Source organism: Cervus elaphus, chromosome 20, assembly GCF_910594005.1.
Source record: "Cervus elaphus chromosome 20, mCerEla1.1, whole genome shotgun sequence".
Classification (NCBI taxonomy): Eukaryota; Metazoa; Chordata; class Mammalia; order Artiodactyla; family Cervidae; genus Cervus; species Cervus elaphus.
In genome coordinates this window covers 121544182-121557635 of record NC_057834.1, presented here as the reverse complement: position 1 = coordinate 121557635, position 13454 = coordinate 121544182, and the positions used below count along the sequence as shown (strand labels likewise).

Sequence of the window (13454 nt, the reverse complement as noted above, 5' to 3'; positions counted from 1 at the left end):
CTACTCTAGCCAGAAACCAGCAGTCAATCACCATTATCCTTTCTCTTTCACCGGCACATCCAACCTGTCCACCTAGAGGTAAACCAAGGCAAGCTCAAATTATCAGAAACTGATTTGCAATTTGAGAAACACATGCTGTAGCAATATATAAGCAAGTCCACTGAGGGTTTGGGTGAGTTGTATTTATGGGCCAGGAGAACAAAGAGGAGAAATACTGCCCAGAGTCCCAAAGTATTAAGTTCATTGGCTTGACAATGGAGAGTAATTTTTGGTGGATGTTCCCTTGATCAGGAAGTGTTTTTTTCTGTAAGCCAGGCAATTATGGGAAATTAGTCTCTAAGTTCCATTCTGGGGAGGGTGGATGTGTAAGATTCTCCATTTCATATCCTCCTGTTTCATTTAAGACTGAAATCTTTTCACAAACCCCATCAGCAAAATCCATTCACTCTACCTCTCCAATAAGGTACACCTTTAATCCATTCTCTTGGCTACATTTCCAGTATTACAACCACAGGCTATGCCAGCATAATCTCTTGCCTACTAAATGGTCACCTCACTTCCAGTCTTGCCACCTTCAAATTAGTTCTCCAAACAGAGCAAGCCCAATAAACAAAATCAAATGTAACTCACATCATGTCACTCCTCTGCTCAAAATTCTTCAGTGATTTCTCATGAGGATAAAAGTCAAAATTATTAGTATGGGATACAAGATGCTAAATTGATCTCACTCCTCTCCCACTCACCTATTGCCTTCCAGCCACGCTGGCTTCTTTCTGTAAGACCCTTCATTTTGACATTCCTTCTTGTTCTCTCAACTCAGGTTATCACTTCAAAGATTTCTCCCCTGGCCATTTTACCTAATGAGGTTCCTCCATTTTTCTGTATTCCAATTTGTTTCCCTCAGAGCACTTACCACACTTCATAACTTACTTGTAATTTACTTCTTTTTGTTCCCTGTTCGCATTAGAAATGTTAGGTTGAGAGCAAGAACTATGTGTCCTGTTCACAATTACTATTTCCAGCGCTTAGCACGTGATAAAACACTCGATAAAAACCTAGTGAACCTGGTCTTCCACGCACTCCAAACGGAGTCCCCCATTATCGGAACTCAGCAATAATATCACAAGGGAGCAAACATGCTCCCCATCGCCCGAAGAGGGAAAGGTTGTTAACTTGTATGAGGTCACTGAAGTAGGCAACTAATGAAGTTGAGGTTCGAATCCATGACTATAGGACCTCAGAACCCTCCCTCTCTCACATCACTCTGAGGTTTCTGAGTTTAAAGGACCCCAGCAGCAAAGCCGCTGGTTGAACTCAGAGAAAAAGAGACCTCCCGTAGCGCGGGTTCCCAAAGCTCCCAACAGGCCCTGCGTTCAGCAGTCTGGCCAGACGAGTGGGCGGTTCCAGACGCCGGAAGGCGTCCCGGAGACTACGTTTCCCAAAAGGCTCCGCAGAACGCCGCTGATTGGCGGAAGGGAGACCGGCGACAGCGTGATGACGTTTCGGGACGCTGGCGCGCGGGATTTAAACTTCGGCGGTTTACGCGGCGTTAGGATTACCAGAGTTGTGGTTTTCTGGCCTTTCGCGTGTCCCTCACCGGAGCTCCTGCCTGCCCATGGACTCGTCGCTTCAGGCTCGCCTGTTTCCTGGCCTCACCATCAAGATCCAGCGCAGTAATGGTGAGGGGCGGGGACCTTAGACCAAAGGGACCCGTGGGCTGAGACGACTGAAATTACCGCCCCTCCCCAAATGGCAGGCCCTGAATCACTATTGGGGATCCCCCCACACCCCTGGTCTAGGTCTCCTCACTGGCGGTCAGTCTTCCCTGCCAACGGCCAGGGGCCTCTGCACTGGCCATGCGTCTCCTTTCCGTCCTCCAGGAGTGGGCGGAGCCCCCGTGTCACTGGACCTCCCCGGGAAGTCAGGATTCCCTTCCCCTCCAAAGTTCTCCCCTGAAACTGCCCTGCTCTTGCAGGGACCTCGGCTCTCTGACCCCCTACTCTCCCATTAACACTGAGCACTTAGAATATGTCAGACACCGGATTCAGGGTAATGGGACAAATGATGAGATCCCTGCTCTTCATTCAGGAGCTTGCAGTTCTGCCCTCTCCTTTTCAGTTCAGCAGGTATCTCAACTATGACAGGTCTAATGATACCAGTATCATTAGAATGGTCAGACATAAAGGTCAGGAGTGAGATAGGGAAACCTGAGGGCACTAGAGCCTCAGTGCTGTGTTGCAGAATGACTCACCTAAGCACTAGAGAGACTCCCCTGCCCAAACATACCTTCACCACGCTGTAGTCTCTCTTTTGAGTGGGGATGAGCCCTTATTCTCTGCAGCTCAGTTTTAAGAACTGTTCCCTGCCTAGGTCACTGAGGGATATTCCAAGGGTGGGGTGCCAAGAGGTTTGTCTGCTGGGGTTAGAAAGTCAACTGTCCCTTCCTTGAGGTCAACTTAACATTTGAGTCTCTGGGATCCTAAAAGTGAAAAAGATAGGTAACTCTGGCTTTTTCATACTGTAGGCATAATTCACAGTGCCAGTATAAGCACTGTGAACTTGGAGAAATCCTGCGTTTCAGTGGAATGGAAAGAAGGAGGAGATACAAAGGGCAAAGAGGTGGGTTCTATGAGTGTGCCTCTACCACAATTAAAAAGACATGTGTAGAAATGGAACTTGTGTCAGCCTTGTTTTCGATGCTGACTTGTCCTCTCCAATCTTAAATGTGGTCCTCTTTGAATGCTTTGGGACTTTTTTTAAGGCAGCCTTGTTCTAAATTGAAGCAATCAACAGTTTCTGGTGTGTTTGTAGAAAGCAAACTGCACAGACTTCTAAAACCTTACTCAACCAAGCTAGCTTCTGAGTGCACACTACCTATGATACTGATTTGGAGAGTAAAATTGATAATCTCTTTGGGGAGACAAAAGTATGTTTCTGAAACACCCAATAATAGAAGTCAAGGAAATGGCAACCCACTCCAGTACTCTTGCCTGGAAAATTCCATGGACAGAGGAGCCTGGTAGGTTACAGTCCATGGGGTCACAAAGAGTCGGACAGGACTGAGCGACTTCACTTCACTCACAGACAGAATAATGCTAGAGCAGCTCAGAGATGGAAACTCACTGAAGATGAGCTTGTGGGAGTGGGGCCAAAGAAACAGTGAGGTGGCCCTCATGGGGACTGGTAAAGAAACTGACTCCAGGCACAGAGGAAGGCTTAGTATGCTTGGCAGCAGCAAAAAGACTGAAAAGGGAGACTAGAAGGCCTTTGTCTCTGGCACTAAGATGTTTAAGATCTTATTCTGCAGACAGTGGGAGCCTTGGAAGGATTTTGAGAAGAAGGAGGGATATGCCTAAGACATTTATGTTTTAGAGGCATGTGGTGTAGTGAAGAGCTCACCAGGCTGAGTACGAAAACCTGGATTCTAGAGTCTGGCCCTGCCGCTGCTTAATGTGTTCTCAAGCACATTTCTGCTCCTATTAGAAATTCAGCTTCTTCATTTATGAAATGAGGATGATAATAATATCTACTCATAGGGTTGTTTGAGGACTTATTCAACAAATCCTTCTGTACTGGTTCCAAAATGCCAGCCAGTGTGTTTGTTGTTGGGGATACAGAGGTGAATAAGACAAACCTGGACCCGCTTCCATGAAGCTTAATGAGATAACACATGTAAAGTGCTTGCTTGGCATGGTGCCTTATGGTAGGTACATGTTTATTTAGGTGGTATATTTGAGAAATAGAAGAACTGAATTCTTTATATCATCTGTCCTTGAATCAAGAGGTTCCTAAAATCCCTTTCAACCATCTATTAGCAGTTCCTTGTGACTTGTTTTTGTTGTTTGTTTAGAAATACAATTCTTATTGCGTCTTAACTCCAGCTCAAACGTTGCCTGTGGAATAAAGTTCAACCTTCTTAGTGAGGCATTCAAAGCCTTTTCAAGATCTGATCCCAATCAACTTTTGCCCTTCTTACCATAGACTCCTCCCAGAGTATCCTGTGCCAGGGACAAGTGGGGCAGTTCCCCACCCTGTGACCCTGCCCAGTGCCTCGCTGCCTCCACACTCTTATCCCTTCCTGAATCATTAACATGAGAATCAGTTAATGTCAGAACTCTGGTCTCCTGCATTGTTTATGCGCTCTGTAGTTTAGGGATTGGAATTGGGGTGGAGGGGTAGTAGTAAGGGTTTGTAGCTGTCCAAGAAAGGTGAATAGAAGTGTGGCTACTGAAGTACTCACCAGCTTTTGCACTTGATCGTTCTGTTTTCCTTGTGTGTCCCATGCTGCTTGGGTTTCCAGCCCTTTGTGCATATGGCTTCTCTCCCCCACTACAATATGAGCTCACTGAAGCCAAGGGCAATGCATGTCTTTTTTATTTTTTGGTTGCACTGGGTCTTCGTTGCTGCATGTAGGCTTTCACTAGTTGAAGTGAGTTGGGGCAACTCTCTAGTTGTAGTGCATGGGCTTCTCATTGCAGTGGCTTCTCTTGATGCAGAGCATGGGCTCAGTACTTACGACTCTAGAGCTTGAACCCAGTAGTTGTAGCACATGGGCTCAGTTGCCCCCCAGGATGTGAAATCTTCCCAGCTGTCCAACCATGGGACCTCTAGGGAAGTCCAACACATGTCTTAGTTCACTTTTGAATACCTTCCCCCTGCTGCCTTACTCATGCCTAATAAGTGTTTGAAGAAGCTGTTAATACATAAAAGTTGCATATGTAGGAAGTGAAATTCTCACCCTGGAGTACATGCTGCAGCTCTTTCACATTTTATCACAAATGTGAAACACAAATAATCAAGTTGGTACTATTTTGGTGTGTTTGAATCTGCTGTAAAATATGCTGATGAAGCCTGAGTTGTCCCTAGAGAGTTTTAGGACTCTGGTGATGTAAACCTGGAATTGTGACCTCATTGCAGGTATGCACAGGAAGTAGGGAAGGCATGAGTAGGATGCTGTGACTGGGGAAGAAGTTTCTGGGCCCAGTAGAAAATGTAGGTAGATTTAGGACTAGGTAACAGCTCTTGGGAACTTGTCCCCGCCCATAAGATCCTGAAGGGCCCTCCATTTGACTATCAGTGGGACAGTTAGAATTGTTTCCCCCTTGGTGGCAGGCAGCAAGAGGTGTTCAGGGGCTGTGCCCAGCAGGACACCACTGCCCCACAGAGCAGTAGGGAGCCAAGTGGTTGAGATCTACTGTGGACTGTCTGACTGTTTGCCTGCCTGTCTGCCTTCCTCCTCACCTCATTCTCATCACTAACATCTACCATTGGCTTGGAAGTCAGAAACCAATATCCATCTAGATGGTAAAACACGATCAGGGAATAAATATTTGTTTATAGCTGTTAGTACTTGGCCGAACTTAAAGTTTATAAAATATAAATTTAGGGGTAGCCTTGATTGCAGAAATGCAATTGAATTGAACAAGTTATGTTGTTCACAGAAACTTTTACTTTCTCCTTGCAGGTAGATTTTGATGATGTGGCTGCAGTAAACCCAGAACTCTTACAGCTTCTTCCTTTACACCCGAAGGACAATCTTCCCCTGCAGGAGAATGTAACGGTTCAGGTAGCTGCCAGTCATCTGACTATAGCCATGCCCCAGAGGATGCACTCGGCTTGTTTGGGTCTTTGCCGGTTTGTTTTCTGGGTCTGCTTAGTACTTCAGCACAGCACATGGGCCCAGGATAGGCCCTTGAGAGCTGATAAGACCCATATGTTGTGGTGGTTTGTTCTGTTTTTCAGAAACAAAAGCGCAGATCAGTCAGCTCCAAAATTCCTGCTCCAAAGGAAGGTAAATGGATTTCTACTGGCTCACTGTCATGGGGTTTGTGCCAGAAATGATGTTCTTGGGGCTCAGGAAGCTGTGAGTAGACTCACGGTTCCAGTTTAGAAGACTGCTACTGTGTAGGCTGAGTCCTGCCCTGTCTTCCACACCTCTTTCTGTGAGGAAGAATCCAACCTTCAGGGAGGAAGAAATGGAGAGGTGTTGGTCAAAGGGTACAAAGTTTCAGTTAGGCAAGATAAAGAAGTTCTGGAGATTTAATGTATATCATAGGGCCCATGATCAATGAGTGTATTGTATACTTGGAAATTTACTATGAGGGTAGATCTTATGTTGAGTGATTTACTACAAAAGGAGAAAACAAAGTATAAAACGAGGGGTACAGGAGGAAACTTTGGAGGTGGTGAGTAGATTTTAGCATTGATTATGATGATGGTTTTATGGGTGTATACTTACCTCCAAATCCATCAAGTTGTACACAGAAAATACTACCAGCTGTTTTCATGTCAGTCCTACCTCTGAAGCAGTTAAAAAAAAGAAAGAGAGAATTCAACCATTCAACCTACAGCTTAGACCAGTCTCTTTGGATCTGGTGCATTTGGGAAATTTGCCAACTGGCCTGGAAGCCTTTCCTGTGGAATCCAGAGCAGTAATCAACCTAATTCTGGACTTGTTTTCCCTCCCTGGGAAATGACATGCCTTGGAGTGAGGTGGTGAGTGGGCTGTCAGAAAAGCTAGGTCAGGGCCATTTAGAAGGTAGAGTTGGTAGTGCTGTGGTGATCTGGGGGTAGGGTGGGATTGGACCAATAATAGCAGTGCTTTGAGCTCCAGGAGAAAGTTAGGCTTTCTCTGCAGGAATCAGCATAAATCTACTTTAACTACGGTAGGCTGTGACGGGTGCCTATATGCACAAGCTGCCCAAATAATCCAGTTTATAACCCAGAGCCAGCTATACTTCACAGCCTGCACAACCTGTCCCAGTCGGGGGGTTATCACTATCTCAACATAATCCAGCCACCCTGGGCCCAGAGACTACATGACTGGAGCTTCAGGTTTCCCAGGGGCCCAAGGTGAAAGGTGGGATGGTTTTGAGCTTGAGCTAGGCACGAGTAGTGTAATGCTGTCCCTCTCTTGCTGGCTGTATACTCCAGTGGCCTCCAGGAGAAATATGGGTGGCAGTGGTCTCTCTCCACATGCATGTCCCAAAAGGATATTGCCACTGCTCCTTTTTTTTCTGACTATGCCATCTGGCTCATGGGATCTTAGTTCCCTAACCAGGGATTGAACCTGGGCCCTCGGCAGTGAGAGCACGGAGTCCTAACCACTGGACCCCTACCGCTGTTTTTAATAGGAAAAAATAATGATTCATTATTGAATGAATGACATTGAACAGTAGAAGTGAAACACAAGATCACAGATGTTTTGAGAAACAGGAATATTATAATAATTCATGCTCTTTGTGAAAAACATAGATTGATTATATAGTGCCATCACATCAGCCTAAACTTAGGAAACTCAAATTCCATATAAGTTGATATTTGTTTATATGACACTAGTGTTTTAAGATTCTAGAAAAATGAGTTGCTGGTTCCATGGCTTCTGACAATGTGGCCCAGGTCTGGCTCTGTAAAGCATCTTGGAGCAGTGGAAAAAGCCCTGATCATGAAATCTGGCAGTCTTGGGTTCACATCTTGACTCTGACACTTACTAATTGAGTGACACTGGGCAAATTGCTTAATTTCTCTATGCCTTAATGTCCCCTTTTATCAGTTGAGAATACTGGTATTTACCTCTGGACGTTTGGGAAGACTGTGGAGTAGTAGGTGCTGCTGCTAAGATTAAAATGCTTTTTTTCTGGGATTAGGTCTGTGTCTCCAGAAATGATCTCAGATTGTCTGTAGGTCCTTCCATTTACTCCAGACAGATGCTCTTGTGGGAGCCCTCAGGAGCTCTCAGACTGCAGAATGTAACAAATTAGTTTTAGGGTCACTGGTACTTGGCCTTTCTTTCTTTGGATGGAAGGAATGGGAAGTTGGTGGGCTCCTTTCCAGGTGTCAGGACCCATCTCACTCTGTATAGAATCTTGAAGGGTTACCCTCGACCGCCCCTCTCTTTTGCTCTCCGATCACGATGCACTGACTGACCGCGGCCCTTGGTCCTTCAGGTCTCCGAGGCCGCTCTACTCGCATGTCCACTGTCTCAGAGGTTCGAATCACCACTCAGGAGAATGATATGGAGGTGGAGCTGCCTGCATCTGCAAATTCCCGCAAACAGTTTTCAGTTTCCAGTGAGTAATGAATCTATTCTCCCTGTTTGAGGCCCTAGAGCACGCTTCACACATGGCCCTGAGCCTGTTTCAGAACACCCTAGGATTCCAGTGCTCCCTGGCTTTTACACCGTCTGCGCCTGCACCACTGCTCCCCTACCTGAAAATCCTCTCACTTTACTCTTTAAACTTTATTTAAACATAATATATATACATACAGGAAAGTAAACCTGTCACTGACTATATAGTTCACAAAGTAAACAGACTCATATAACTGACACCTACATCAAACAGCATTACCAGCACTCCAAAAGTCCCCTTCAGGCCCCCTCCCAATTCCTAAGCCCCAAGGGTATCTATGTCCTGATTTGGATCACATAAATTAACTTTCTCTTTTTTTGGATTTTATATAAATGGGATTTTAAAAACATTTTTAATTGTCAATTTGTACTAATTATTAGTAAATTAAGTGATTTAAAGTCAAGGTAAACAAAAGGGTCATGGCCAGATATGGGAAGTTGCTGTGGGTTGTACCTCTCTAGTTGTACCTTTCTAGGTTGAACCAGGTTCCCATTTTCCTGGTTTTCAGTCCTTGCTCCTGTTAACCACTTGGGTTCTGAAGTCAGAAATTTTTCCCAAATGAGCTGAAAGGCCTGGCCTGGCCTAAGAACCCTTCCTTGGTCAAGCCTAAAGAGGTCAGACCTTCAGAGGCTTTTCCTTTCATAGTGAAGCACATACTGAGCAACTCACATAACCTTTAAGATTTCTTGACACCAGGAGCCAACCCTTGGCGGGGCTTACTGGGTTCAAAGTGTGGACTGAAATGAAGGGAAAAGCCTGAGCTCTGCTTACACAGTAGATCCTGAGCCCTTGCTGAGCTGGCAGTCAGTAGCCATCCTCCTGGCCTGTGACCCTCTAGGGCTCAGATGAACACAGCTGCCGCATGCCTGCCTGCTTCTCCAATGACTCTTGTTCCCCTACAGCCGGCCCCTCTAGGCCCTCCTGCCCTGCAGTGGGTGAAATACCATTGACGATGGTCAGCAAGGAGGTGGAAGAGCAAGTCCACTCCATCCGAGACAGCTCTTCTGCAAACTCTGTGAAGTCAGGTAGAGACACTGAGCTGTCTGGTACCCTGCTTCCAGTGCAGGATAGGAGTTATGGCCTGTCCCAACCTGGCCTGCTTGGTACCTGAGTTCAAACCATGTCTGTCACATGGGGACATGTTGCCCTGTGGCCACGGAATCAATCTTTCACAACAGGTGACCCTGTCACTCACTGCCAGCTGGCAGAAGCTCTCTGATGTAACTGAGGTGTTGTCACAGCTAAAGTCTTGGTCAACACCTAAACAACAGCCCAGAGTGACCACCAAACAGGGACGATCTCATCTCTACTGATTGTTGAGAAAAAGGCCACAGAGGCATAGAGAGAACTTGGGTTAGACCTGGAGTGCTCATATTAGCAAGTTTCTTGTCAGCTTGGTCATCCCAAGAGTCATAGCTGGTGCTTCCTCTCTTTGCATGTGGTGATGTAAGAGCAAGGGTCTAGAGAAGGTCTAGCCATGAGAAAGGCCCAAGACTCCACACAACAGCCAGAGAAGAGCAGGCTGGCCTAGATAGGTAAAAGAGAGGGCTTCCTCTTTTTTCTCTTCCACTAGTTCGGAGGAAATCATGTATTGTGAAGGAAATGGAAAAAATGAAGAACAAGCGAGAAGAGAAGAGAGCCCAGAACTCTGAAATGAGAATAAAGCGAGCTCAGGTACCTTTCTTGGGAAGCATGGGCAAGGGTTTTTGGACAGACATCCTTAACTGCAACCTTGCCAGCAACAGAGATAGATAACGGTTCAGCCCCAGCATTTCTGAGGCTCCAGTTCTGATAACCAAGAATTTTAACCAGTTTCTCGTCAGGATTCAGAGAACAAATAATTCAGATATTTTTCTGAAGGCCTTCAGATGATGAATATTTCCTACTTGTTATCCAGTGGGCACGCCCATCACACAGTGCAATGGCAATTGCCTGCTTCCCCTGACCTCCTAGTTGTGCACATTTGGGGTGCCACAGTGGGGTTCCAGTTTGGATTATCTCCCTTTGGTAGGGTTAATGGCACAGGAGAATCCCAGCCTGCTGGTCTCCTAAGACATGGGACAGTGGCTCTTGCCCCGCTTCCTAGAGTGGTTACAGCATGCCTAGGCCCCCCTGGCAATCTCTGTTCCCAAAACTTTGTGCCTGGATTCTCTGCCCAGAGCCAGAGTCAAGGGCAATGAGATCATGTTGGGGGTTTGTCAGCCCTGAAGGGGCTGTGTGCATAGGAAGGGCTGTTGTTGCCACTGCCTAGCACTGAGGCCTGCAAACACTTACACCTTGGCAGTCAGTCCTTCTTCAATCTTACCCCAAACAGGAGTATGACAACAGCTTTCCAAACTGGGAATTTGCCCGCATGATTAAAGAATTTCGAGCTACTTTGGAATGTCACCCGCTTACTGCAGCTGATCCAGTAAGTAATCCCAAGGGGCTTCTATCTCTCCTTCCTGAGTAGGCATACAATTTTTTAAAAAATATAGTTGATTTCAATATCGTGTTAGTTTCAGGTATACAGCAAAGTGATTCATTTTTTAATATATATAAAAAGATTCTTTTCCTGAGTAGGCGTATAACTGAGAGACAGAAACATCTCTTAAAGGAATAACAGCGTACAGGAATCGTCACTCACCCTCAAGGGGTTTTTAAATACCCTTTGGTGGGCTGGAGCTAGCAAGGGCTAGATGGGAGACTCTGATCTTTATAAACCCCCTTCCAGCCCCTATCCTCTCTGCTTCAATAGATTGGCTAGATTCTTACTACTAATCATGAAAGTGTGCTGAAACCTCCTATAGGCAGCAGAGTGATAAAACTGAGAAGAAAATTCAGAGCCACCTTCTTGTGCTCTAGAGTAACTATGAGCACAGTGGGTCCCAGTGTTAGGTCTCGGCCCCTGACTGGGCCAGACATGATTAGTAAGGGAGGGGTTCTGGACAAGCTTTCTTTCAATATTGCACTGACCTTTTGTTGACGGTTGTCTTCTCTCCTCCTCCTGAAGATCGAAGAGCACAGGATATGTGTCTGTGTTAGGAAACGCCCACTGAATAAACAAGGTAAGCCCCACCTTACCTTAGCCTCAAGGTAAGTTCAGTCAGAATGAAGCTTCAGACTGAGGGTCCCCCGTGTCCAGGGAGCATCCCCTGAAATACTGTCCTTCTGCAGAGTTGGCCAAGAAAGAAATTGATGTGATTTCCGTTCCTAGCAAGTGTGTCCTCTTGGTCCATGAGCCCAAGTTAAAAGTGGACTTAACAAAGTATCTGGAGAACCAAGCATTCTGCTTTGACTTCGCGTTTGATGAAACAACTTCAAATGAAGTCGTCTACAGGTTAGTCCCTTGCCTCTGTTTCCCCCTTCCTCCTGACACTTGCCTTTTTCCAATGTGGGACATTGTGGTAACACTTGCACTCTCAGGCATGCCGACTCTGAATCCCTTCCTGGCTTCCTCTTGTGTCTTCTTTGGATGGACCATGACGCAGAGCTGGCTCTGGCTTCTAGCACGAGGAAGGCCCTGTTGGGGCTGTCACAGCCTATGTTTCAGCTTTAGTGGCCCATGCTTGAGTAGACAGAAGTGAAGTATTCCCACTGCCCTATTTGAGACTGGGCTGGGGATGCCTCAGGGGTTCTTCCTGTGTCTGTGTCCTGTACAGCCACCCATTACCCACTGGGCTTAGCAGACTCAGCAAACTAGAGCTGCTTGGTCCAGTACAGCTCCCACTAACTTCGTGTGACTGTTTAAATAAAAGTTAAATAAAATTAAAAATTCAGTTCTTCAGGGGCTTCTCTGGTGGTCCAGTGGTTAAAAATCTGTACCTCCACTGCAGGGGGCATGGGTTCAATCCCTGATTGGAGAACTAAGATTCCCACATGCTGTATAATGCAGTAAAAAAAAAATTCAGTTTTTTAGTTACACGAGCCACATTTCAAGTGCTCAGTAGACATGTGTGGCAGTGGCTACTATTGGACAGTACAGATAGAGATCATTTCCAGTATCCATCCTCAGAAAGTTCTATTGGACAGCACTGCTCTAGACTAGAGGGTGATAAACTGTAGCTCATGGGTGAAAGTTGGCTTGCAACCCCTTTTTATATGGCTCTCAAATTAAGGGTGGATTTTGTGTTTTCAAAGAATCATTAAATATATATATCTATATATTTCAGACTTCCCTGGTGGTCCAGTTGCTAAGATCTGAGCTCACAATGCAGGGGGCCCAGGTTTGATCCCTGGTCAGGGAACTAGATCCCACATGCTGCACTAAGCTGCAACTAGAGATTCCACTTGCCACAACTAAGACCCAGTGCAGCCAAATAAATAAATTTTAAAAATGTATATATATGTATACTTATGTATGTATATATATGGAAGAGACCTATGTGGCCCACAAAGCCTAAAATATTTTAGGCTTTTACTTTAAAGAGTTTCTTTGATCTTTGTAGTGTATCATATGCTGGAAGTGGGCTGCTAAGCTCAAGCTTCCCTCTGTGTCTCCAGGGTAGAGGAGGTGCTGGTGGCTCAGTTAGAGTATGGACCAGCCTGCTCCTGGCCAGTTGGTCCAGCCCTCCCCAGGTGGCTAGGAGAATTTCAGATTTGCAAGTGGGGCTGGGGTCAGGTGGGACCACTTTGCTTGGAAGGAAGCCCCCAGGAATCCTGCTTTGAAGGGTAGCAGAACCACATTCTAGGAAGCACATTTAAGCAGAGATATGCATGCTTCCCATCCTTTCTCTTAGGTTCACAGCAAGGCCACTGGTACAAACAATCTTTGAAGGCGGAAAGGCAACCTGTTTTGCGTATGGCCAGACGGGAAGTGGCAAGACTCATGTGAGTATTCAAGCCTGGCAGAGAGTGATCCTGCCCTTAGTGCACCTCTGAGCCTCTGAAAATAAGGACAATGAGTTTCTTGCAGAAGGTCCCCTCAGTGCAGATGCCCTACCTCCAGATGCTCTTGCTGTGCAGGGGCAGGGAAGGGCCTTAGCAGGTCCAGATCCCCTCCTGGCTGTAGTATGGCCCACGGTGGTGGTGGAGCCAGTAATGCTCTGGCCTAGGCCAAGGCACAGTCTCCTGTCCCTTCCCTTTGCAGACGATGGGTGGAGACCTCTATGGAAAAGCCCAGAACGCATCCAAAGGGATCTATGCGATGGCCTGTAAGTAGTAAGTTCTGCCCCAGAGGGCTGGGCACAGAAGGGCAGGTTGCTTACTTAATCCAGGTTCTCCCCACAGCCCGGGACGTCTTCCTCCTGAAGAATCAGCCCAGATACCGGAGGCTGGACCTGGAAGTCTATGTGACATTCTTCGAAATCTATAATGGGAAGGTAGCTGGCAGGGAGCCCTCTGTTT

At 46.3% G+C, this 13454-nt stretch overlaps 1 protein-coding gene and 1 long non-coding RNA gene across 3 annotated transcripts in view; one reads left to right on the top strand and one right to left on the bottom strand.

The window, feature by feature from the left end:
* The first annotated feature begins 1499 nt into the window (after positions 1-1499).
* The window catches only part of KIF2C (kinesin family member 2C), a 17949-nt gene continuing 5994 nt past the window's right edge, over positions 1500-13454 (top strand). Inside the window, exons 1-13 of one of the 2 annotated variants that reach the window (XM_043876794.1) lie at positions 1500-1679; positions 2525-2619; positions 5465-5566; positions 5743-5791; positions 7947-8069; positions 9032-9154; positions 9703-9803; positions 10444-10539; positions 11122-11176; positions 11286-11448; positions 12848-12938; positions 13198-13261; positions 13338-13429. In XM_043876794.1, coding sequence (XP_043732729.1) covers positions 1616-1679; positions 2525-2619; positions 5465-5566; positions 5743-5791; positions 7947-8069; positions 9032-9154; positions 9703-9803; positions 10444-10539; positions 11122-11176; positions 11286-11448; positions 12848-12938; positions 13198-13261; positions 13338-13429 — 1218 coding nt within the window. In that variant the 5' untranslated portion in view covers positions 1500-1615. The remainder of the gene's footprint in view (positions 1680-2524; positions 2620-5464; positions 5567-5742; positions 5792-7946; positions 8070-9031; positions 9155-9702; positions 9804-10443; positions 10540-11121; positions 11177-11285; positions 11449-12847; positions 12939-13197; positions 13262-13337; positions 13430-13454) is intronic. The other variant, XM_043876795.1, reaches the window with a different exon arrangement.
* LOC122677050 overlaps positions 4821-13454 on the bottom strand; it is a 25719-nt gene continuing 17085 nt past the window's right edge. Inside the window, exon 3 of the long non-coding RNA XR_006335694.1 lies at positions 4821-5959. This is a non-coding gene — a long non-coding RNA (uncharacterized LOC122677050). The remainder of the gene's footprint in view (positions 5960-13454) is intronic.